This window comes from Rhamphochromis sp. 'chilingali' (genome assembly GCF_963969265.1).
Source record: "Rhamphochromis sp. 'chilingali' genome assembly, chromosome: 3".
Lineage (NCBI taxonomy): Eukaryota > Metazoa > Chordata > Actinopteri > Cichliformes > Cichlidae > Rhamphochromis > Rhamphochromis sp. 'chilingali'.
Window position 1 is genome coordinate 721,757 of NC_137931.1, and position 25,751 is coordinate 747,507.

General features: G+C 43.1%; 1 protein-coding gene and 1 long non-coding RNA gene across 5 annotated transcripts; one reads left to right on the plus strand and one right to left on the minus strand.

Annotated features, from left to right (window-relative positions):
* Positions 1 to 268: 268 nt before the first annotated feature.
* On the minus strand, positions 269 to 12,910 carry mxra5a (matrix-remodelling associated 5a). Its single transcript, XM_080878908.1, has 8 exons — positions 12,721 to 12,910; positions 12,262 to 12,491; positions 11,963 to 12,092; positions 10,929 to 11,319; positions 6,985 to 10,782; positions 5,362 to 6,277; positions 4,915 to 5,241; positions 269 to 3,121 (listed from the first exon to the last, which is right to left on the minus strand). Exons 2-8 carry the CDS (start codon positions 12,450 to 12,452, stop codon positions 1,531 to 1,533), a joined length of 7,344 nt encoding a protein of 2,447 aa, XP_080735034.1. The 5' UTR covers positions 12,453 to 12,491; positions 12,721 to 12,910; the 3' UTR covers positions 269 to 1,530.
* A 67-nt stretch (positions 12,911 to 12,977) lies between these two features.
* LOC308394549 lies at positions 12,978 to 22,408 on the plus strand. Of its 4 annotated transcripts, none has more exons than XR_013971231.1 (4): positions 12,978 to 13,264; positions 20,220 to 20,299; positions 20,403 to 20,939; positions 21,770 to 22,408. It is a non-coding gene; the product is annotated as an uncharacterized lncRNA (long non-coding RNA). The 4 variants fall into 4 exon arrangements; XR_013971233.1 differs by having other exon boundaries at positions 13,007 to 13,264; positions 20,403 to 20,437; positions 20,856 to 22,408; XR_013971232.1 differs by having other exon boundaries at positions 13,007 to 13,264; positions 20,403 to 22,408.
* Positions 22,409 to 25,751: the final 3,343 nt, after the last annotated feature.

A 25,751-nucleotide genomic window follows, 5' to 3' on the forward strand; every position in this document is an offset into this window, starting at 1 on the left:
TACTACAAACATTTTTAGCAGAGTGGCAAAACATTCTTGAGTCATCACTTTTTCAATTTGTTCCCTTTCCAACCTCAGCAGAAATAAAGGTTTTGTTTTTGAGCTTAGTGGAAATGTGGAGGAATTTTATATTCAAATAAGGAAAACTGCTACGCATCACAGTCTGACAGACACAAATTATTTACATATAAGAACGTAGTACAGTGTCAGCACTCTGCAGAAGCAGATTCAAAGATGCTCCACGTTGCTGTGAGTTATTGAAAAATCTGCACCAAGGTACAAAAACATGGAAATATTCAGGTTGGGCCTTTATTATGAAAAGCACAGGATACCAGCAGTTTCAGCTTCTTTAAATAAAAATACAACAACAACAAAATTACATATATTCTCAGTCAATTTTATTAAGTTCAAAAGTATTTCACAATTAAATGAGCTGTTTAGCAATTCTTTACAGGCTGACATCATCTGTCCTTGTCAGAAATAACTGTTCCACTGAAGAAAAGGTACACATACAGCTGGGAATATATGCTCACTGATCAACTGGAGATCAGCCAAAGGATAAAATGTTTTGTCGTGATTAACTTTGAGTGGAGCTGATAGAGCCAAAGCCGGATAGTTTAAGGCCGGGTCTGCAGAGTAACTCTTTGCACAGCTTTGTCCCGCCAGGCTACATTTTAACATGCTGAACAGTTTGGCAGTCATTGGCGTAAATGCTAATTATTCCAATGTTGTTCATTTAGCACCAGTCTCATGTAGACGATTGTGGTTAGGCGTGATCCATCTGCCATAACCTGCACATCGCACCCCGGCAGCATCATAAGCAGCTGAGGTAATCACAAGCCAGCAAAACAAAATCGCTGTCCACATATTTAGTTTGAATACAAATGTAGATTTCCAATTAACAATTATATTACAAAAGTTTAGAAAAATAAATTAAAGCATTGCACATCCTTGATAAGATAAGCATCTTATACTAAAACGAATCAACATCATCTTCACTTCTTTACTGAATAAAAGAGTCATTTTGTGTTTTGCATGCTGGCATGCACGCTCCACGTCCCTGAGTCACTTGAAACAACGATGTTTTATATTATTTAAGTCTATCTTTATTACAGTATTTGTCTTGCACATAGCAGGTGAACACAGCTATTCTGCTTGATAGTGTGAAGTGCCAGCACAAGACAATTACTTTTGCTTTCTCTTTCCAGTTGTGTAGGCTAATTACCTCACAATGTAAAGTGGCCTGAGGAAATCGTTGTTGTGAATTGGTCCTCTATAAAAAAAAAACAAAAAAACTGCATATATTTCCTACATGCTTGAAATGGGAGGTTTGCAAAATGGTGAAAACTGTAAACTGGCACTCGGTGTCTTCAACTAACGGCCTCTAAAGAGCAAACACTCAAAGCATCACTGCAGGTTTTAATCAACTCATCATTATAACTGAAGTTATTACTACATGTGGTGATTAAACACTTCCTTTTAATCAGGCAGTTGTTTGGGCAGCAACAGACGAAGAGGAACGGTGACATTTTAGAACACGTTGAGAACTGTAGCTTTAGAGTCCAAGCCAATGGCGTTTCTGGCTGTGCATCGGTAGATGCCAGCATCTCTTTGTGTTGGATTCTGGATGATGAGGGAACCTTGCGGAAGGAGGTACTTGTTTTCAAAGAGCTTTGGCTTTGCATTGGCAGCCAGACGAATTTTGTCAGGTGTTTCCCATGCTACCTCAACTTTAGGGATGCCAGTTGCTACACAGTTTAACTGAACAGCAACTCCACGTTTAGCATAAGTCACAGAGGGAGGGCCGTTAGTAATTTGAGGTGCGTATGCTATTACATTTACCACAGTGGAGAGCAAGGAGCTGCCATATTCATTACTAGCTCGGCAAACGTAGGGACCCCGATCGTGGACTGACACTTGTTGAATGGCAAGGGTTCCATTGGGCTGTATGGCGTATCGCCCAGCTCTCTGTGGTCTGCTGAGGACGACTCCACTAGGCAGAGTCCATGCTAGTCTGAGTGCTTCACCAGTGGTTTGACAGTGAAGCCAAAGGTTTTCCCCATTCATGACACTGACAGGGGAATTATATCTGCTGTTGATCTCTGGTTTTTTTCCTGGGGACAGTGTAACAGTATGCTCCACAAGCCCCCTTGAATTATGTATCAGACAGCGGTACATACCAGCCTCAGCCATAGAGGGGTTGCTGATGATCAGCAAGCCGTCAGGCTGGTGGAAAAACTTGGAGAACCGAGCACCACTACGCAAAGGTGTACCACTGGGCAGGATCCAGGTGACAGGCAGTAGTATTGAGCCCTCAAAGGAGCAATTCAAAGCCACAGCATTGCCTACACTCAGTGACTGAACATTTGCTTTGGGAGCTCTAATTTGTGGCCTCTCATCAACTGTCTTCACATCCAAGTTGACCACCAACCTGACCTCTCCTCCTTCATTACGAGCAATACAAACCAGCTGCCCCGAGTCTGTCTCCTTGGGTGAATGGATTTCTAAGGTACCATTCTGATGAACTACCATTCTATTGCTGTAATATGGAGCAGAAAGGGTCAAATTTCCTGGCAGAAGCCAAGTGATTCGAGGGCTGGGGTTTCCATGTACATTGCAGTCCAGCAGCTTTTGCTGATTCTGAACTGCGGTTACTTTGATAGCATTCAAAGTTCCTCTTAACCCACTGATCACTGGAGGTGTTATCAAGACTTCGAGTCTGGTAACTTCACGGTCCTGTCCTGCATTGTTTCTAGCTATGCATGTGTAGTTACCTTTATCAAAACCTTGGATCTTTTGAACTACCAATGTCCCATCATCCAGAACCTGGTATTTGTCTAATGCAGGGAAAATCACTTTGTTTAAAGGGGATAACCATGTGATGACTGGCGCTGGTTCACCTTTGGCATTACATTTCAGTGTAGCTTCATTGCCATAGAAAACGCTGACAGTCTGTGGGTCTTTATTTTGAATTTTCGGTGGGGAGGGTGCAGCTTTGATCTTGACTCTGACCTTCATCTCATCTTTGCTATGTTGGTTTTCCGCGTAACATGTGTAGTCACCTTGTTCTGGCATGCGAACATTGTTGAAGTAAAGTGTCCCATTGTCAAACACCACATACCTACATGTAGTTCCAGAAGAGAAGGATAAGAAATGGTTACTCACTGTTACACTTTCATGACTGGATTCATTGGTTGGCAACAAAGAGAATGTATTAAATTAATACAACATATATAATTACATTATTTAAATTTAAACTTCACATATTCATGTCACATGAAGTTCTTTTCTTACCAAAGGAAAAATAACTAGTGATTACACCTGATGTTTCAGTCTGACTGAAATCTGTTAATTTAATTAAATTTCAGTTAATTTCTATAGCGCCAAATGACAACAACAGTCGCCTCAAGGTGCTTTATATTGCACAGTAGACCCCTACAATAATAGATACAGAGAAAAACCCAACAATCATATGACCCCCTATGAGCAGCACTTTGGTGACAGTGGGAAGGAAAAACTCCCTTTTAACAGGAAGAAACCTCCAGCAGAACCAGGCTCAGGGAGGGGCGGGGCCATCTGCTGTGATTGGTTGGGGTGAGAGAAGGAAGACAGGATAAAGACATGCTGTGGAAGAGAGACAGAGTTTAATAACAGATATGATTCAATGCAGAGAGGTCTGTTAACACATAGTGAGTGAGAAAGGTGACTGGAAAGGAAAAACTCAATGCATCATGGGAATCCCCCGGCAGCCTACGTCTATTGCAGCATAACTAAGGGAGGATTCAGGGTCACCTGGTCCAGCCCTAACTATATGCTTTAGCAAAAAGGAAAGTTTGAAGCCTAATCTTGAAAGTAGAGATAGTGTCTGTCTCCTGAATCCAAACTGGAAGCTGGTTCCACAGAAGAGGGGCCTGAAAACTGAAGGCTCTGCCTCCCATTCTACTTTTAAATACTCTAGGATTTCTCTAGTATGGTAAACTGTTCTTGAAGTTCACTGAGAGAGAAAGAGCTGTGCAGGAAGTGTGATTATGTTGTGGTGGAAGCAAAACAGCCAAAGTCAGAGGGAATTAACGATGTTTATCAAACATGAAGATTAGTTTGGATCTTCTTTTGCTGCTGGTTCAGTGAATTTTGGATGGAGAGAGACAAAACCTGCAGCATCAGAATCTGTGAGACGTCGGCCTTCAGCACCGACGGCGTGCCTGTTTACGTGCGGTCGGGTGAACGATCCACGCTCTGTGTTTATATCTTTGTGTGGTTGTTGAAATAGTTTAGTGAGCTTTGAGCACTAGAGACTCGACTAATCGTTTCCAAGGGAGTCTAGTTTTAATGAAATGAGACCAATGACATAAGACACCTTTCAACATATTTATGGGGTAGTTGCAGACTTTTCATAAGGCAAACTAGCAAAGCTATGTTTTTAGTCATTTTTGTTTAAATGGATACAATTTATTGGAGCAATATTGTACTTTTAAATAATTCATTTACTTGCTCTGTAGCTGCTCTTGACCCCATGGTGGCAGAATTGTTTAAGTTACAGTTAAGTCGAGTTCTTGCAGCAAAAGGGAAAGCACAGAGACAGAAAGAAGATTAGCTCGGTTTTCTGTAATAATGCCCAGAAGTTCATGAAACAGTTAAAGGAAGATGGATGTTCAGTCATTTCTCTAGTGACTAGGTTCCCACACTCACAGATCCTTCTGATAAACAAAGCATCACCACAGAATAGAACTTCATTAACCCTGGAGAACCCATGGGGTCGGATCTGACCCCATGGGTTCTCCAGGGTTAAAAATGGTTAAACTTCCATCTACACAGAAGAACTTGGATCAGACAGCACAAATGCTGGCTGGTGAAGGTGTTTTCCCCCTGTGTTAGACACTGGGAGCACTTTGTAGAAGTTAAAACAGCTCGTACCTGCGACTGCGCCCCTCAGAGACACCATCGCTCTGTTTGACTGGGTTAACCATCGTGCCATCCGGCAGAACCCAGCTGATCTCCGGGTTGGGGAGGCCAGAAGCCACACAGTCCACCGTCAGGTCCCCACCGTACAAAACCTCCTGACTGGATCTTTGCTGCTTCTGTTCGATCTTGGCTGGTCTGCTCAGCACGTGTACCCGCAGCAGCACGTGGTCGTCGCCCATCTTGTTACGAGCCACACATAAGTAATCGCCACTGTCCTTGTCAGTCACTGGATGAAGGCTAATGCTGCCATTGGGAAACACTTTGATTCTCCTGTCAAAACTGCAAAAAACAAACAACCAAAGTTGATGCATATGATTAATAATTAAGATTGCTTTGAATGATTTCTAATGACAACACTTAGTTTGAGCATTTTGTTTCATTACAAGATTTACGTTTCACCTGTACTGAGCATCTACTAGCTTCTTAGAAGGTGTCCTCCAGAGGATTCGGGGCTCTGGCTGTCCTGTTGCCACACAGTTTAGTAACAAACTACTCCCATAGATGACATGTGTTCTTTGGGGTGATGATAAGGTGATACTGGCCTTGGCAGAGGACAGATTCTTCCTTATGTTCAGGATCACAGTTCTCCTGCTGGATGCCACTGTGTTACTGGCTGAGCACTCGTATCTCCCAGCATCTCTTTTGCCCACACGCTGTATGTAGAGAGTCCCATTGGGGAAAACAATTAGGTTCTGTCCAGTGTCTAAGGATGCAGTGAGCTGTGCACCATCAGGTGTAAACCAGCGAATAACAGATGGAGGGGAACCTGTAGCAGTGCAGTGGATGTAGGCAGGGCTGCCTTCTGAAATGGTGGCAGTCTCATGATGTGACTGCTGAATCACGGGTGGCAATGCTCGGACATGAAGACGTACTGAAACAGAGTCAGTTCCAGCTGCGCTGCTGCCAATGCACTTATAAATCCCTCTGTCTGTATAGCGGGCCTGGCTGATCCGGAGGATCCCGTTATTTCCAACAACTACGTGCTGCTGAGACGGAACAGAAACGGAACCAGCAGCTACATGGACGTAGTTAGGGAGTACCCATGTGACCCGGGGCGCAGGATGCCCTTCCACTTTGCATTCCACACTGACTTTGTCACCTAGATGCACAGTCATTTCTCTGTGCTGAGGATGCAGGACCCGCGGAGGCTGAGACAAGACCACAAGGTTGACCAGCATCGTGTCCGTGCCGTACTGGTTCTGCGCTGTGCACAGGTATTGGCCTCCGTCTGTGAGCTGTGTGCTCCTGAGGATTAATGTACCATTTTGGTGGACCTCAAACCTCTGGACCCTGGTGTTCTGAGGAATATTCGCCCCTGCAAAAGTGGACAGACACAAATTGCACAGTCTTTTCTCAAACACAGAATAAAATTTAAGATGAAAATAATTGAGAGTATAAAATATTTAGCGTAAGAGAAATTGATGTCACATTTACATAGTGTACAAAAATACAATAAATGAGAGGACTTATTGAAAAATGCAAATATTTTAGTGTGATTGCCAACCGTGGAAAAAAACCCCGTACCATATAAGAGCAAAATAGTTACTTTTAATTATGAGCAGGCTAAAGGCCCTTTTAAAAACTCATATCATAATAAAGTAAGTAAGTAACATAGATTATAAAAATGTTACAAACTTCAAGACTATAACCATAATCTTACAAGTGCATCATCTACATCATAGCATCGTCAGTCATGGAGGTTATATGGAAACACATCTACAGTAATAAGGAATGTCTGAACATACTGATATGCTTGCAAATGTTGCTGATAATCTGCTATTTGATATACTATGTGCCAATATTTCCAATAAAACATCTTTGCAAGCTATATTTATATAAGTCTGCAGGTAGTTACATTTTGCTCTGGTTAACATTTCACTACATCAAAATATTTTTGGATGTTTCCATTTGAATAAATAAATGATATGTTTTCTATTTTCATAGCCATGTTTCAGCAGACAGAAGTATGATGGCTCTGAAAATGTATGGAAAAAAGAATGAATGAGGTTGAGTCATACATACCACTAAGAGCTTTGGTCCATGACAGGAAGGGCTTTGGGTCACCTTCGGTCTCACAGGGAAGTTGAGCATCTGTTTCAGCTTTAACAGTGAACGTCTGGAAATGAGTCTTAGTTATCCTTGGCTTTCCTCTTGGAACAGATCCTTGTGTAGGTACCTGGTGCTTCCTGGACACATTGTGAGTACTTGTTAACAGTGTCCCTCTATGCGGATTCGTTTGGACTGTAGCAGTCGGAGCAGAGGTGACCGACTGTAAGACGATCTGTCTGCCAGTCAGACGTGTGCTAGTTGGTTTGTGGTCTGCCGACTGGGCTGTGGGCTGGAAGTTTAATTCTTTCCGTGGCTCTGATATGTTAATGATGGGGTTTATTTGTTGGTCTTCATTATGGCCGACTCTGATCCGGGGAGTCTCCTGCATGCTGGTCCTCAGTGAAGAGTCCATCTTGGCTTCTGTGGAAGATATTTTGGGAAGTGTGGTATCCACTGTCACTTTGACACGCATTATAGGATCAAGCCTCGGAGTGGCAGGAGAGGTAGGTTTTGCTTTAAAGGTACTAGCAGTAGAAGGAAAAACATTTTCATTTAGAGCTTCTTTAAGATTCTGAGCTACCTTTGAGGGTTTACTTTGACTAGAAGTATAATGTGAATTTTCAGGTACTGCAGAAGTCTGTGTAACACCCAGAGCTGTCTCCAAATAATCCTTGGAAAGTGTGCTTGGTGTCACAGTCAAGTCACTGGGAGTGTACCCAGAGGTTGTCTTGATTACTTGGTCGATCAAAGACGTGGAGGATGGGGACAGCGGTGCCAAAAACCCCTCCCCACTCTCATTCAACAGCATCCCCTCATTAGTTGTGTACTGCTGGCCCAGTTGGCTCTCCTCCACATTGCTTTGCAGTTCTAAAGTGTTGGTGGCGTAAAAACCCACCAACAAGCTGTCAGAGCTTGGCAGAGGCCCAAGGTCACCCATAACACTTGACCTTTGTGTCTCCTCAGGAAGCCTAATAGGTGGAGCAGGCGTGTTTATAAGCCGCTGCAAAGTGGCCGGTGTTGGTGCACTGAAGTGCTCTAGTGGACAGTCTGAAACTCCAAAGGCTGCTTGAGAGGTTGTCTTTGTATCACCCACTTCTGGAAAAGTTGCTGGAAGCGATGGTGCCGCTAACGTGCTTTTTAATAATGGCAGATGGCTGTCCTTTGTTTGGAGGAAAGAAGCTGGTGGGGAGGAGGGTTTAGTGGCTGCCTCGTGGTCGTGCCTGGAGGCTGTGCTTTCTTTATGACTCAGTTTTCCTGATGACGCTTCTTGGCTGCCAGTGAATGGAACAGTGGTACTGGGATTGGTTGCTGTAACTTCTGAGGAAGCTATTTTTAGCAGTGTGGAGGGAGTGGTCTTGACAGTTGCTGGGACAGCTTTGGCAGGTGTGATGGCCATAGACGGGACAGATTTCACAAGCTTTTGTTTCCTTCTGTTTGGCCTCCTCCTCTGACTCCCATTCCTTCGCCTGGAATTATGTTGTTGGAGGCGTGGAGGGGATTCAGAGCCTTCAGAGCCAGTTGTTGGAGATGCCCTTGCTACAGACTGCAAATCATCAGATTTTATGACAGGCTCACTAGGATATTTTTCTTCTTTGCTTTTCGTTGATTTGTTTGGATTTACTGAAAGGATCCTTTTCAAAAAGGGTTCGTTATCATTCCTCGAACTGGCAATAACCTTTAGTCTATCTGTATTGACATGCCTCTGTGATTCCTTGGACCAATCAGCTGTTTTATCCTCATTAACATCTGTGTTTGTGAGCGACTGCCAGAACGTGACAGCATACAGTGGAACAGATGTGGCCTGTGGGGAAAACACACTGTTTGAACTTGTGTGTAGGTCTAAGACCGCATCGTTGGATGTCTGTGCTGTTGTAGCTTGCACGCTGTGTGCGTTGTCTATAATGTTGCTGTTAGATGTCACACGTTGTGTGGCCTGGTCTTGTACATTTTGTTTATCAGTTTTGAACAGCGGATTGTGTACAGGAGTGTGCAGCGTCCTGAAAAAACCCTGCCGTGCCTGCTCAGTCACACTGTCTGCTGATCCTTTAGTAGCTTCATTTGACTGCGTTGTCCCCTCTGCAGCTTTCCTCTCTGTTGTGTGCTGAGTTGGGACTGGTGTCACAGCATTTTGAGCCTTTCTATCTCTAATCTTGGCCAAAATATGAGCCCATTTCTGTGGATCTATTTTACCTTTCGATATATTAATCCTCCTTGTGTTGTCAGTAGGATTCTTCCTGTCTACAACACGCGATCCTCTTGGTTGCTGAAGCATTGGGGGCTTCCGCCAGAAGTGCCTGGACGGGTGAATGCCCCTCCTGCTCGGGACCACACCTCCTGGAGTTCTCCTTCTCAAAGGCTCCAGGTGGCTCACTGGAGCCCCACCCTGAGTGCCTTCAGTGTCCCCTGATGCTTCTTCTGTGTCTTCTGTGGGGATTTTAATTTGAGTGTTGACTCCTGAAGCTGACTGAGGTGTTGCTGGAAACTTCCTGAAGTTGTGCCTGATAACAGCGAGTTTTGTGGCCAGTGTATCCACACCATGTTGATTCATGGCAACGCATTTATAATAACCACTGTCTAATAACTTGGACTGTGGAATATGTAGAGTGCCATTGGAATAGACTAAAGCTCTGGATGAGTTGGCTTGGAAACTCACGATGCTGCTGTTTGGCAGAATCCAGTTAATTTCAGCATCGGGGGAGGCAGATGCAGTGCAATGCAGGGAAATAGGTTTGCCTACAAATACCTCACTAGGTTTGATTGATGTTTCGTCCCTCGGGGGAGGGCTGGAGGATTCCTGCACTGTCAGATAGAACGGCAAGACAGCAAAGTCTTCGTGAGCCCTGGCGATACAGTAGTAACTTCCTGCGTCTGTGGGGCGGACAGCCTTAATAATCAACGTTCCACCGCGGGACACAGACAGTCTGTTGCCTGGACTTGAGTACGGTGCCTCCACTTTGGAGCCATCTGGCAGCATCCAGCGAATAACTGGTTGACCTGAACTGTGCACGCTGCAGTTCATTCGAGTTTGCTTTCCTAGGATAGCACTGAAGACTTTTTGACTGGTGTTTGTTGACTCAATCGTGACCCATGACCTCTTCTGTCTTTGCACCTCCTCCGTCTCCACCATCTCTGAGAGCTCTGTGCTCATACTCAATTTTGCCATCCTGGCTGACGACTGAAGCCGGTTCAGCTGAAGGTTCACAGATGTTTGCAGCAGCCATGGTGGTTGGGCTGTTATATTAACTTTGAGACCTGTGTAGTACAGGGCATCTTTCTCAGAGTCCTGTCTGTACATATGGGTTTGATGAAGGTCTTTGCTTAGAATAATTTCCCTCTGTAAATGTGCTGGCACACTGCTGTAGTATGCTATGAGCCTCCACAGTTTTTCATATTTTTCTCTATTAACTGGACAGTCCAGATCTACCGCCACTGTGATGTTGGTCAGCTGAGGCTGACTGCTCTGCTGCCAGCTGATCTTGGTAAGCTCATTAGACTTGCTAATATTACACATCAGATCCAGCTCATTCCCATGTTCATCAGATAGGCCAAACGAGAGATTTCCAAATGGTTCTATAAAATCCTCTGTGGTCAAAACCTCACTCTCAACATCCTTAGGTGTGGACATCCTGTGAGGAAAGGTGATGACGGGGCTTCTGCAGACCAGGTTCTCCGCATCAAAGAGGTCCTTTCTCTGGAGGTGTCTGGGAGACGAGCACATGGGACACAGCTGGCCACTAGGAAGGGTCCTATCCTTTTTACATTTTACAACACCTGGGCAAAGAACAGAGCATGAGCGTTATAAAATCAGATCATCACGTCTCTTTGAATATTTTATGCATTTTGAGTCTTAGTTTACTTTAACCATCACAAAAAGAAAGCTCTAAATATAATTGCAGCGTACATATTAAAAATACCACCTGGAAACTTTTTATTCCAGTCATGGAGCCGCCTCATGCTGCAGTCACAGATCCAAGGGTTTCTATGGAGGTACAGGCTCTCCAACTGGGGCATGGTCCCTACCAGCCTGGAAGGAAGTGTCACCAGATCATTGTCTGACAGGTAGAGGTGCCTCAGAGTTGAGACATGAAAATGGCTTTTCACAGTGAAGGTGGTGAAGGTGTCTGGGTGCAGCTGCTGAAGCTGGTTGCCCTCCAGCTGCAGCAGCCAGAGAGAAGTGAGGCCCTGGAAGGCGTCTGGATGGATGTACTCCAGCTGGTTGTGATCCAGGTGTAACCTGGCCACAGACCACAGACCGTGGAGAGCGTGCCTGCTGATCTCCTTCAGTTTGTTGTAGCTCATCTTCAGCATCTACATCAGTGAGCAGGGAGAACAGAGAACGTCTCTATTGCTCATCATATTAGAGTACTTCTAGTTTCTGCTGCATTGAGACATACATGAACCAGGCATCAAGGTTCAGCATCAAGGCACATATACATCATACAGTTTGTGTGTCAGTGCTTTGTTTCATTAACATTTCAGGGAGAAATTTGGGATTTAAAATTACACAATTTTTACTTCATATCTTACAAATTCTTAGGAAGAATCAGGAATTTGTCCAGCAGATAAAATGATTATTAAAGTTGGATGTCTTTTGTAAATTTCGATTCACAGTTTGGCCCAGGTTCAGATATCTTTTGCTTTTTTATTCCTAAAACTAGACTGTGTGGATAAATCTAAGATATTTGCACAATCTCATTTAAGTGCTCGTGTTGAATTAATCAGTAATATGTGCTGACTCTTTTGCACATTAGTAAAATAGTTATTATTGTATTAAAACCGAGCATTTTAGGAGATATAGGCTTTATGTATACACTCATAATCATATGTGTGTGTGAGATACCATATGAGAGATTATGAAAGGCTCAGACTAATATGGATTCATCATTAAAATTCACTGTTTTGCTCAAACAACAATCCCCCTGCCACCATTTATTGATTTAGGTCATTGCACCTGAAGTGAACTGAGCTCCGTGAACGCTCCATCAGGTAGCTGGTGAAAGTCATTCCCATGAAGCATGAGCATCTCCAGCTTCCTCAGGCCCATCAGTGATTTGTCAGTGATGTTATTAATTTTGTTGAACCTTAAATAACAAAACCAGAGTGGAGAGGATAACAGACATGAAACCAACTCATGCACTTCCTAAGCCTCGGTCTTTACATAAAGCATTTCACTGCATTAAGTGTTTAATCCAGTCACTGACAGTTTAATAACCATGCTAAATCAATGCTACGGATGCCAGAGCGACTGACCCCAGGTTCATGTGTTTCACGTGTTTGGGTATAGCTGCTGGGATGGTGAGAAGGGAGCGGAAGGTGCAGTGGAGCTCGGTGGGCTGAGGGCAGGAGCAAAGTCGGGGGCAGAAGCCACAAGTGGCAAGAGGAACAATAATCAGCACCAGCAGAGTGTTTAGGACGAACTGAGAGGGAAGATCCATCTTCATCTGCGGGATTATCCGTCACAGCAGCTGCCTGTAAAGTCACTATAATGACAGAACAATGAAAAGAGTACAGAAAAACCCAGCTGCTCACTTTCTGGTGAAAAGGCTCGCCTGAGATGTCAGTCATAATCTGTCAAAGGTCAACTTTACTTTCAGCACTTTCATCCCCCATGCATGACTTTGAGGCTCTGCTGAATGATGCACATAGCGCTGAAGCAAGGTTTCATAAACGTCTGCTTGAAGCACTGCAGTCAAATGCAGATATCCTTACCTCCTCTCCTGCAGGGGGGCTCCTGTGTCCCATTTTAACGACACTGTTAAAACCGAAACTTTAAGATGACGTGCTGCAGAAAACCCCCAAAAGCAAAAACGATTTTAAAGTACAGTCCTCCTGATCACTGACTGCTTTAAGCAGTGACCCTGGTTGTGAACCTCCGTCGGGGAACGAGCGGTGAGTCTCCTCCGCTCGCTCGGCGGAGACCCGACAGGAGGAGGGGCCAGCGAAGCCCGTGGAGGAGAGCGTAGACGCTGAAGGACGGAGCAGCGACGTCACACCGCTCTCTAACAACTGCTGAGTGTTTAGATATGCTTCGTGAGTCATACTGAAGCTATTGGGAAGTAGATCAACGCTGGAAGCTGAAAGAATGAGGAGGAGAAACTGTTGAACTACACAAACTGAACAAACTTTGACATTTAGTTCTGAGGACAGATAATGTAGTGGTACAGGCCAGGTCCACAGAGAGACGGGGAGTCGGGTTTAAAAGCATCGCGTCGGGAAACAGTGAAGAAATGAGTGAAAACATGAAATGATGTTGGTGAGTGCAGAACTGATACAGTGATGCCCGTTTTTATTTTCAGCCACAGGTCTTAAACCTCGTGTGTGTTCTCCGCTGTAGCAGTGAATCCATAAAAGTAAGGCTTTTATGAAAACACTGAGTAAAAATTGCTTCATTGAAAAAGCCTAAATTTATAGTTGAGTGTTGAATATTCCACAGTCAGCATGTACAAAGTGGCATGCTGACTGTGGCAGAGAGGCAGGAAGCACAGAGGCTCAGTGTGAGTCTCACAGGTCTGAATGTGCCTGAAGCCGTTCACACTTCTTTGATCTGCTGCTCACTAGTTTTTATATGTTTGACACCTTTTCCTGCCTGATGGCCGTTCACACTACACACAGTCAGTAAGCAATAAACAATTCAAGGACAGAAAAATGTCTATTTTTCGCTTTCTAATATCTAAATTTCAGGCTTTTAAAAACTACAGTTATTAAAAACAAAAACTGGACAGTCGTCTGAGCTCTCAGAACGTTTTCTGTAATTTTGCACATTTATTTCTTACAGTTTAAGTCCAAAGAGTCGTGCTGACAGATTTCTTTCTGTGTCACAGCAGCTTTTTCTTTATCACGTAGAGAAACAATTAAATATGAACTGACAGAAAGAGGAGTTTCACTGGTCCAGCCTACTCAAGGTCAAACTGACCAGTAGAACCAGTGCTGCCAGCATGCTGCAGCTCGCATAACTGAACTGGTTCTTAGATAGTGCTTTTCTACTCTACTTTAAGTGCAACTGTGTTACATGCCAAACGTACTTGTAGAAACTGTAGACTGTCACAGTGCCAGCAGTAATCCCTCTTCCCCTCCAGTGTAAGGAATTAGGAGTTAGGCCAGTTCATTGTGCATTATTATAAACATTTCAAATCCAATTGTTTTGATTAGAAGTCGAAGATAACAGAAATTTTGATGCAGTACTGAGCGTCTGGGTTTAGCTGATATTTGCATGCAGAGACAGAAGAACCGAAAGGTGGCATTACTGCTCGGTTTTCCCTAAACTCAAGCTGAATATAAAGAAAATGTAAACTAGTCATTCACACTGACTCATACATATAGGGCACAAAAAAACCCAGCAAACAGACAGACACGCATACAAGGCCTACTAAGAATGGGCCATAAACAAAAACACATAGAGAACACGCTGAAGCTCAGGCTTTGTAACGTGGTGGAGAACAGTGGAGGTGATGGAGCTCCCTCTGTTCCTGTTGCTTTTCTAACACAGTTGAGCTCATGGTTGATTCTTAACACCGGTGACGTTTTACTTTTAGGTGTGTTTCAAGTTTTCTTACAATCATTTGCAGCAGAGATTAAAAAAGACGACTTTTCACTGCATTAGAATAAATAATCTGACACTGTAAGTTCTTCTAAAAGAAACTGAGAATCATGTTTAGGCTGTACGTTTCTTTTTATTTTAGGGCCCAGTGTTTTCTGGTTTGATTCAGTCCTCTCATCATTCATTAACATTCAGACGAACTACACTGAGTTAGCTCATGGACACTGTGAATTGAGTAGAGCGGTTTTGGCCTCTGTCACATTTATTAGTATTTTTGCATATTTGTCACACTTACATTTTTCAGATCATCAAACTAATTTTAATGATAGATAAAAAATATTAAATCCTGGTTTCAGTTACTATTAAAGAAAAAACAAAGCCATATGTATCCAGCCCTGTGTGAAAGAGTAAATCCACATATGAGGTCTTTAATAACCAGCCAGCATCTTATCCTGTTATTGTAGAAGGTTTTTGCCCGTTTCTTTACTCGAGCTGGTCCCTGCTTGTTTTTAAGATTACGCTTGGCCCTGCTCTTCTTCACAATTACAGAGCAATCTCCAAATCATTGCTACGTTTATTGCTAAGATTTTAGAAAAGGTTGTTGCTGAGCAGCTTACAGATGTTTACTTGACAAACCGTCATGTTTTGTAGCACTCATTCTACTGAAACTGTCCAGTGACATTTTGATGCAAAGCGATGCAGGCGAGTGTTCAGCTCTGCTCATGTTGGACCCGACATCTGCTTTCGATACCATTGACCACCAAATTTTGCTTGATAGGCTGAAATATTGGGTGGGTGCATCTGCTTTGGAGCGGTCCACATGTTATGTGTGTGAATGATGCTTTAAAGTAAAAAACAATATATGCAGCGTTTTCTTCATTTTAGATGTCAAAAAGTATTTGCGGCTCCCAGTGTTTTCTTTTGCGTGGAAACCGGGTCAAATGGCTCTTTGGGTGTTAAAGGTTGCTGACCCCTGAGGTAGAGTATAAAGATGCTATATGAGAACAAGTCACATGATGAAATGAGCATTTCTCTCCCAGGTCTATGTCACTGCTGCATGGAATCACCTTTGATCAACACTCTCGATCCTTTTTCTTCTCCTCACCATAAAGCAGCTGCTGCCCACCCTGGAGCCTGGTTCTGATTAACGTTTTTTCCTGTTTAAAGACTTTTTCTTTCCTGCCACCAACAAGTGGTCGCTCATATAGGAGATCGACTGGTTGCTAGCATTTTCATTCTAATATCATAAGGTCTGCCTAACAGTAATAACACAATGAAGAATCTGTTGCTGTGAATTGTTGGTATATCAGTACAAATAAACTAAACTGATCATACAGGCTCACGATGATCAATGTTCAGATGTTCAATATCTTGATTAAAGACAGTGCAGCATTCAAACTGAATACTTCAATCAAACCAGACAGGCGGTCTTGGAAGGTGAAGCTGGTTTTATGGTCGGCGTGGTGCACTCCCTGCCAATTCAGGGACTGCCAAGCTGCCTGCAGCGAGCTGGTGAAGGCAGTGTAGAAAGTGTGTGGTACAATGGGTGATGCTGCTGTTGGTCTGTCAGCCAGCCACCGAACGGTTCTAACATATAAAGAACTGAAGTGAAATTTAGTGGTATAAAACAATGCAATACCTCTGTATAGTGCACGCAATAAATTAGATTTTGTTTCCTTCAGTTAGTTGGATAATACACATGTTTGCATTGAAACTTACAAAAAAATTACAATATGTACCAAGGTGAGCTGTGCGGCAGGCAGGGGTGGGACCCAAACGCAGGACTCTGACAAGAAGAATTAACTTACAGTTTCAGCTTTATCCACTGGGAACTTAAACTCAAAAACAAAGTAGAAAGAAGCAAACAAAGCAAAGACTCTGGACACTACAAGCTCATCACTATACATAAACAAGAGCCCATGAAACACTCACTAAACACAGCTAACGTGGCAAACAGGCAAAGACTGAAGACTTAAGTACACCTACAGGAAAACAGCGGGATGGGAAACACAGCTGGGGATAATCATGAGACAGAGGAAGCAAAGCTGGATACACTGACACAGGACAGCAGACTACCAAAATAAAACAGGAAACACTAAGACAGAAGATAAACAGAGCAAGCCTGAAACAATAATACTAATGCTACTATTATTCTTGCATAAGTTTGCTAAACAAGCCAGCTGTTTGTTCAAAGTGGGAATACTGTTTTAAGTCTCTCCTAAATAGCAAATTACCCGTCGTAACAAACATACACATAAAAGTGAAATCTGAGATACTTTGACTCGAGTAAATTTGGATATTTTTAAGCTTTAATTAATGTCAAAGATGAACCATTTTGGTACGTAAACTATATTTCCTAGTTATTCTCTGTGACTGCATGCAGTGTACTAGTTTGGCATTTTTCCCTAAAAACATCTGTCATGGCTACAATTTTACTTTGAAAATAGTGAGTGAGAATAAAACTCCTGATTGTGGACTGAAAAGCTATAAACCTAGAATGAAAGGAAACTTACTCTAAAAGTTAATAAAAAGGAATGATCATGAAAAGACCAGAAGTCATGTTAGAGAGTTGTGAAGTAAACTGCTATAAATGTCACAGCTTGAGTCGCCTCCTCCACCCCTCCCATTTTAACTGTTATGGATCAGGATCTTACACGAGGTTATAACCAGTCTACTGAAAAAGACAAGGCGGAGAGAGAGAGTCAGACAAGGTCATGCTGTACAAGAAGACATGTGTTAACATTTGAAAGTATGTGTGAGGGTTACGAGGTCATAGAGAGTTTTCCATCCAGCAGTGAGTCACTTTTTCCTCCCCTCTCCTTCCTGCAAAGCTTTTTTCTGCAATGACTTAAAGTTCAACCAGTCTTATCTATTTCTCTACATTTTTTCTAATATCTGGCTTGGTTGTTGGAGGACAAAATCTTGTGGATGTGTTAATAAATCTTCAAGGATCCTGTTTCACATTATGCTGCTTTTCCTGCAGAAAGAATGATGAAGAACTTATCCCTTTACCTTCTGTTGGCTAGTCATTTTTGAACACAGGAAGATGGGATGCCGTGGCAGAAATTGAGGATTTCATCTTCTAAATTTCCAGCCATTAGGTTTCCCTTGGCGTTTACATAATGGCAAAGTGTCCAAATACTCTTTAGCACATGCTGTGGGACTGTTTTCTGAGGTGAATCGTCATAAAAAAGTCACCCTGAGCATATAGAGTAGAAAAGCCAAATGTCTGAGAGACATTTAGAGTGACTGTAAATGCAGGAATCCTCCTGATGCTCTTCAACTCTATCATTCTACAGGCTGGGCCATTTATATGGATACACCGTAACAACATGGGAATGGTTGGTGATATTAAAGTCCTGTTTGTGGCACATTAGTATATGTGAGGGGCAAACTCCTCAAGATGGGCGGTGACCATGGTGGCCATTTAGGAGTCGGCCATCTTGGATACAACTTTTGTTTTTTCAATAGGAAGAGGGTCATGTGACACATCACACTTATTGGTAATGTCACAAGAAAAACAACGGTGTGCTTGGTTTCAACGTAACTTTATTCTTTCATGAGTTATTTACAAGTTTCTGACCACTTATAAAATGTGTTCAATGTGCTGCCCATTGTGTTGGATTGTCAATGCAACCCTCTTCTCCCACTCTTCACACACTGATAATAACACCGCAGGAGAAATGCCAGCACAGGCATCCAGTATCCGTAGTTTCAGGTGCTGCACATCTCGTTTGTTTCGCCCATTCATTACACTAATGCCACTCTCCAGTGACATGCGGCGAGTGCTACACTGTGGGCTCTTGCTGAATGAAGCTAGCACAGCCACTGATGTTTCTTCATTAGTCACAGTTTTCTTGCGTCCACATTTTGGCAAATCCAACACTGAACCAGTTTCACGAAACTTAGCAAGCAGTTTGCTGACTGTAGCATGGGAGATGGGTGGTCTCGTAGGGTGTCTTGCATTGAAATCTGCTGCAATGACCCGGTTACTGCGTTCACCAGATATCAACACAACTTTGATCTGCTCCTCACGTGTTAACCTCTTCGACATGTCGATGGCTGTGAACAAAGAGAAACTTGTAAATACTCATGAAAGAATAAAGTTACGTTGAAACCAAACACACCATTGTTTTTCTTGTGACATTACCAATAAGTCTGATGTGTCACATGGCCCTCTTCCTATTGGAAAAACAAAAGTTGTATCCAAGATGGCCGACTTCTAAATGGCCACCATGGTCACCACCCATCTTGAGGAGTTTGCCCCCTCACATATACTAATGTGCCACAAACAGGACTTTAATATCACCAACCATTCCCATGTTATTACGGTGTATCCATATAAATGGCCACCCTGTACTATTGCGTCTCTCTCTCTTTTATACAAGTGCATATTCAGTCAAACTTTTTCCTTCATTTAAAGCTGAAAAGTTCCTAAATCAAGAAAAACCAGGTAAATAATTCAAAGGGTTACAATAAGTTCCAACTAAGCACAAAGAATGCAGATACCTTAAGTAGGTAAAGTAAATTATACTTAAGTACAGTCAAAAAATGATTCCTACTTGTTACTGTTCTGCTACCTAGCAAAGTAAACTGCAAATAACACAAAAGGTAACTGATCTCATGGCCACTCGGGCAGGTTGAACTCAAATATTGGAGTCTAACATAAAATTTGACAAGTTTAGTAGTTCATACAAAAGGAATCGCTGGTTCAGGCAAAGATAAATCCAGAGTTCAGACAGGTATTTTCCACAGAAGCTCCTCTTCATCTGTTGGGTTTAATGGCAGTTGGCAAACCAGCTTAAAGGTGTATTAATAATAATAATAATAATGGATACTTTATTGATCCCCATGGGGAAATTACTTGTTTTTCTCTGCATTTGACCCATTCACTCAGTGAAGCAGTGGGCAGCCCACTAAGCAGGCGCCCGGGGAGCAGTGTGTAGGGACGGTACCTTGCTCAGGGGTACCTCAGGGTAGCCGTTAAGTGGATTCGAACCGCCGACCTTCCGATCATGGGGCGACCACTTTACCTACTGAGCTATCCCTGCCCGGGATTATTACTATTATTACTGCCACCCACTGGATCAGGAATTTGACAGAAAAACAGACACGCTTATTACAAATCGCAAATTCCATCAGTTGGCCATAGATTTCACATTATATTTATTGTAAAGTTTTATGAAGACCTGAGTCCTATCCTGAGACGGGTGACTGATATTTCTTATTTCGGTTCTTGCTCACTTCCCATGACCATCATGTTTTTGAATTTTGTATGAGTGCGTTCCTGTATCGATGTCCCAGTACTTCTGCCATATTTTCTGGATTTGACTATAACTTTTAACATAAGCTTTGCTCAGTGGTGTCTGTAAATCAAGTGATTGTAGTTTCGATGATTGTTTTGTCAGTATATCCACATCCTTGTTTCCTTCCACACGTACATGTGTGGGAATCCAAAGAAACTCAGTATTTACACACCTATTGTGCAATCTTTGCAAACTATAATATTTTTCATGTTAGCATTTTAGTTGCATGTTTTCCCAGACCCAAATCATTATCAATAATTTTATAACTTTAACTAATAACTTTTTGGATTATTTCTTTCTGCCCACTGCAAACCAAGCATTATGACCACCAGCTCTACTGTTTACACTGATGAATTATCTGCTAGTCTCTTCTTAATAGTTGAGGGATGAATACTGCAGGACCAATCCACCCAGACCTTGGATCTCGTGACCTATTTGTAAATAGGTAAATGTATCACTTTATCTGTATAGTGCTTCTTCATAAAACTCTGTGCTATATACTGAACAAGTGTATAACTGGACTTTCCTTTTATTGCCTTTTGTCCAAGGATGGTGTGACAAACACATAAGGATAAATAGATGAGTAAGTGACTGTTGAACAATACATGCTTTACAAAATATAAAGTAAACATAAGCTTAAAATAAGCATGAGCGTAAATGCAATTTGAAGTGCTGAAAGAAATAATTTTACATGCATGAACTTGTACCTGAGGCCTACAGGCAGAAATGTAGAAATCACAAGAAGTCCAGCAGTCAAACATATGCTGAGTTTGCACATGAAAACGGGGCTCTTTTTGATAAATGGTGTCCTACTAACAGAGTTAGTGATGATTAGTCCCTTTGTGAGTTAATGCTATTGGAGGACTTTAAGAATTCTTTACCTGATGGAGTAATAACGTTCTCAAACGAACAGAAGGTGATGTCAATGTCAAAAGCAGCTGTGGTAGCCGATGAGTTTCTGTTAACAGATAAAAATGTGTTTACCCCTTTTTCTCGTCCAGGCAAACCTGCACCGTTGTATCCTGCACAGCTTGAGTCTAGTTGCCCCTCCTCTAGGCCAGTAAGACTACCCTCACCTCCACATGGTGAGCGTTAATGCTTCTACTGCCATAAAAAGGATCATCTCATTGCAGAGTGTCTGGCATTAAAGCATAAACAGCAACCCTCCTCACAACCAGAAGGGGTGGGACTGATTAAAGCCCTTCATCCTAAAAGGGAGTAATTTCACTGACTGGGAATCCAAAAGATCAGCAACTGGTGAAAATACTGAGAGACACGGGGCCTCTCAGTCCGTCATTAGAGAAGTGATCTTACCATTTTCTGAAGAGTCATTCTGTCAATCAAGTGTCATTGTCCAGGGAGTAGAACTGGGATCTCCACATTTTGCATTGCCTTTCAAAGGTATTAACTTCATCCTAGGTAATGACTGTGCTGGAGGCAAAGGCATGTCCGTTCCTGAAGTATTAGACAGACCCAACCCGAGTCTGGAGTCTACCTCGGCTCAAGACCAGCCTCTGTACTTACCCAGTCAGAAAAGTGTGACCCTGACTTGGCTGATTCCTTTAAGAGGTCAGATCCCCTCGGCACTTACAAAACATTTCTTCTGGCCAGGTCTAAAATTGGATGTCATTTGTTACTGCCATACATGACAAAACAAACTGACAAACCAAAGAATCCCTCTGGCTCCCCTCGGTCCTGTCCCAGTAGCAGAGGAGCCATTTCAAAGAGTGATTGTTGACTGTGTGGGACCTTTACCTGTCATGGGGTGGAAAGGGACAAGTTATCTAAGTTTTTTTACTGTGCATGTTTTTGTTGTGTTTTATCTTTTTAATGTTTTAATATTGTACATTGGGTTATTTTTATGAGTTTTACTGCATGTTTTAATGGTATTTATTTGTTGACTTGTCCTGGAAAGACTCCGCCCCTACCTGATAATAAACTGATCACACCTGCGAGAGATCCCAGAGAGGCCAATAAGAGGGCCTGGCAGACCACAGGAAGCAGTTCGACCGAGAGGCAAGAGAGGACCGAAGCATGAAGGCACCCATGAGTGTCACGGGAACCCACGAGAGCCTGAAGTGACACGGAGGCTTAGGAGATGAGGCCTGAGACACATAAGACGGGTTGGAGCTTGGCGTTCCAGGGCACGATACAGCACCAGCGACTAGGGACGCGGAGCGAACAGTCGGACGGCAGTAGCAACAAGAGCCCAGCTTGTGCACTGCGGGAGAGCAGAGGCGGCGAGACAGCTGGTGCCGATTTGCAGTTTTAAAGAAGCGGCGGGCGGAGTTGAGAGCTCTGCCCACCCGGGGTAAGTCTTCGACTTATCCCCTTTTTACGAATGAAAACTGCCGAAAAGAATAGTGACTGCCGCTCCCTCCCTTTCTTCAGCGTACCAGGACGCGGAACGCGGGGAGGAAGGCGAGGACTCCGCTGGGTTTCCCTTTTATATCACTTCGCTGGATTTCTTAGTTCTTTGTGACTTTTATACCGTGGCGGATGCCACTGGACTTTTAATGTTGTGTTTTATTGATTTTTATTGTGTTACCCCTTGGCCAGGGTTGTTTTAATTCATTTTACATTTTTAACTATTTAAATATAATAAATTATATTTTAATTATACAGTTTTTTAATCGTGTGCTTTCCCTTGGCGGCTCCACTGCTCTGTCCGTTTGGAGGAAGGTTTCCTTCCTTTAGAAAAAACACTGTGGAAATAGAATCACCTTCCCTCCGTTACATACCTAAAACTGGATTTCAGTTTCTGTTGACAGTTATGTGTGCTTCCACCAGGTTTCCTGAGGCAATCCCACTACGGAGGATTACGGCTCAGATTGTTGTCAAAGCTCTGGTGAGATTCTTTTCAACCTTTGGTCTGCCTAAAGCTGTGCAAACTGACCATTGGTCAGTGACCAAGGCACCAACTTTAAGTTGAGTGTTTGACCAGGCCCTTAAAACATTAGGCATTGAGCACATAACCCCTAGTCCTTACCGTCCTGAGCGTCAGGGGGCGCTAAAAAGGTTTGATCAGACTTGATCAGTCCATGTTGTGGAAACACTGTTACAGTTCTCAGCGGGACTGGGACGAAAGTGTTCCCCTTGTGTTATTTGCCTGTCATGAAGCTAAGTTCTTAAAGATAGGCTGGCTACTCCGGTTAACAACACCAAAATCCTCCCAGAGTCTGTCAAAATGCTAAATGACAGGTTAAAGAGAGCTTATTCCCTAACAAGGAATGCACTACCAACTTCACAAGCAAAGACGAAGAGACACTTTGACCAGAGGGCTGTTGACCGTTCATTCCAGCCAGGTGACAAAGTGGTCCTTCTCCTTCCTGTGTCTGGCTCAGCTCTTTCTGTTAAATTTTCTAGTCCTTAAGTTGTAGACAAAAAGCACAGCAAGACCAACTACATAATTCGGACCCTAGATCGTAGACGCCCTGTCATGTCAACATGATGAAGCTGTATGGCCCAAGAACAGGTGGCTACATCACTGATGGCTTCTGTTTCCAAGGTGAAATTTTCCCTGATGAAGATGGGTTGGTGTTACGGGGTGCTGAGCCTCAAAGTGCTGGACTAGGTAATTCGATATTACAGCGGTCCCTCGTTTATCGCAGGAGTTACGTTCCAAAAATAATCCACGATAGGTGAAATCCGCGAAGTAGCCAACTTTATTTTTTACAATTATTATAGATGTTTTAATGCTGTAAAACCCCTCACTACACACTTTTCTCAGACAGGCATGAACATTTTCACTTTTCTCTCTTGTTTAAACTCTCAAAGTTCAAACCTTCGTAGAAAAATAAGTCCAGTATTATAGAATGAAAACAAAGGCTCGACGGTGCAAACCGTTTCATCAACATTTTTGTGTTTGTTGGGGAGAAAACTTGCAAACATACAGTGCAGCACTTCAGAGTCACACTGCTCGTGATCGCAGATTTATATAAATTTGACAAGCTAAACGCGTTCTGTACTGTACAGGCGACACGGCAGGAGATTGACTGACAATGGTCTATACCAGGGGTCGGCCACCCTGGGCACGTGTGCCACAGCTGGCACGCGAAGGGTTAACTGCTGGCACGACCATAGCTGGACTGGCCATCGGGTATTTGCCCGGTGGGTCGATGGTGATTTTTCGTTTTTATGGGCCGATGATTTTTTTTTTTCTTCTAACGGTATAAACAATGAGAGGTGGTGGATTGGCCAGATACTGGTCGATGTGTAAAAATAACTCAGTTGTTTGGTGGTGGCTATGGTGGAGCTTCCACAGAGGCAGCAGGTGGATGAGGGAAGGGGAGACAGGAGGAGAGACTCGAGGCGGCCGCCGGTCCGAGTATCAGGTGAACTGAACTTCAGGTAAGAAGTTATGACCTGCAGTCTCTCTGGGTCAGATATAAACCAAGTTTAGGTGGAGTTTATTTTCGTTGTGCTGACTTTTTACAGTCAGTTACAATAACTCGTACTGCGTGCTAGCTAGCATGACGGAGTTTCTATACAGCTGGGTGGGTGCTATGATGTTACTGATAGTGAACTTTATTTTGTTCATAAGGTTAGTTAGTAGAGTTGCCAACTGTCCCGTAAAAAAAATGAAATCGTCCCGCATTCAGAGAAATTATTACGCGTTTCGTATTGAAGTGAAAAGGAACAGTTTGTCCCGGACTTCACCTACAATGAAAAAGACACAAAGCTGGAGTTACTCTGTGTTTACGCTGCACAGCTGCCTCTTCTTCTTTCATTCTCTCCCCCTCCCTCTCCTGTTGCTACTTCAATCATGAAACTGATCAATGATCAGCTGATCGTCTCTCTTGTTTGTTTATCGCCCACTTTGCGCCAGAAAGAAGAAACCAGCAGATGTCGCGCTAAACAACAGCAGCAGGTTTAAGCTTGATCAGCTGTTGTTGGAATTTATTTAATATTAATTTCTAGTATCAGCTGATGTTTGCTGGAGCCACAGCTGTAAAGCTGCTGGTCATGATGTCGGTTTGGATATGTGGTGAGAGGGAAACATGAAGATGAAACCAGGAGATGTCCTTACTGAATCATCAGAGCTGTGATGGAGAAACAGGTTTACCTTTTAGGTGACACGAATGAGTTGAAGTTATGAGCTGTTTCTGAGAGACAAATAACACCAGGATCCTTTTCTAAGCAGCTGACAGCTGGTAACTGTGCAGGGGCGGGTCTAGCAAAGTGTTGCCAGGGGGCCAGGTAGGCATTAACAGGGAGAGGGGGGCACAAAGAAATACTTTTCTTTCTTATTCTCATTTAAAATGTCTCACTGTTATTAAATAATTATCTGAATCTTACAACCAAAGTTTTTATCTGACATAAAATGTATAGAAATCACACATATACCAACAAGACTGTACATCACTGTCACAACAGCATTTGTTTTCATTCAAAGGCTTTATGGCTTTAATACCTGGGGGGCCGGTCTCTAGTCAAAATGCCCGGGCCGATTTTTTGTCCCAGTCCAGCCCTGCGCACGACACGCAGTGAGTTAACCTGAGAAGGTGCATTAAAAAATAAATGCCCGGGCCAGCGTTGTGCATCGCAAACTAGCTTGCATAGTTGTGCCGCTTCTTAATGACAGTATCTTAGCTAACAACCCCAACTACCAGATTCAACTTGTAATTGGCTAAAAATAACTTAGCTACTGGTGAGAGGGACGTTGCTAGCTGGCAGTTTTATCAAGCGATGTTGAAATTTCCATATTCTGACACTTTAAAAGCTTCAGCAGATGTCTGCTCAGCGCAGCATCAGCACCGCGGAGATACACAGATACATCCGTAGACTCGAGACAATTCACAATGTGTTTTTGAGACTTTCAGGTTTATGGACCAGTGTTTTACTTTCTGATCAAATCAGAAAGCTTTAATGATCAGCTGGTTTGTCTCACATTAACT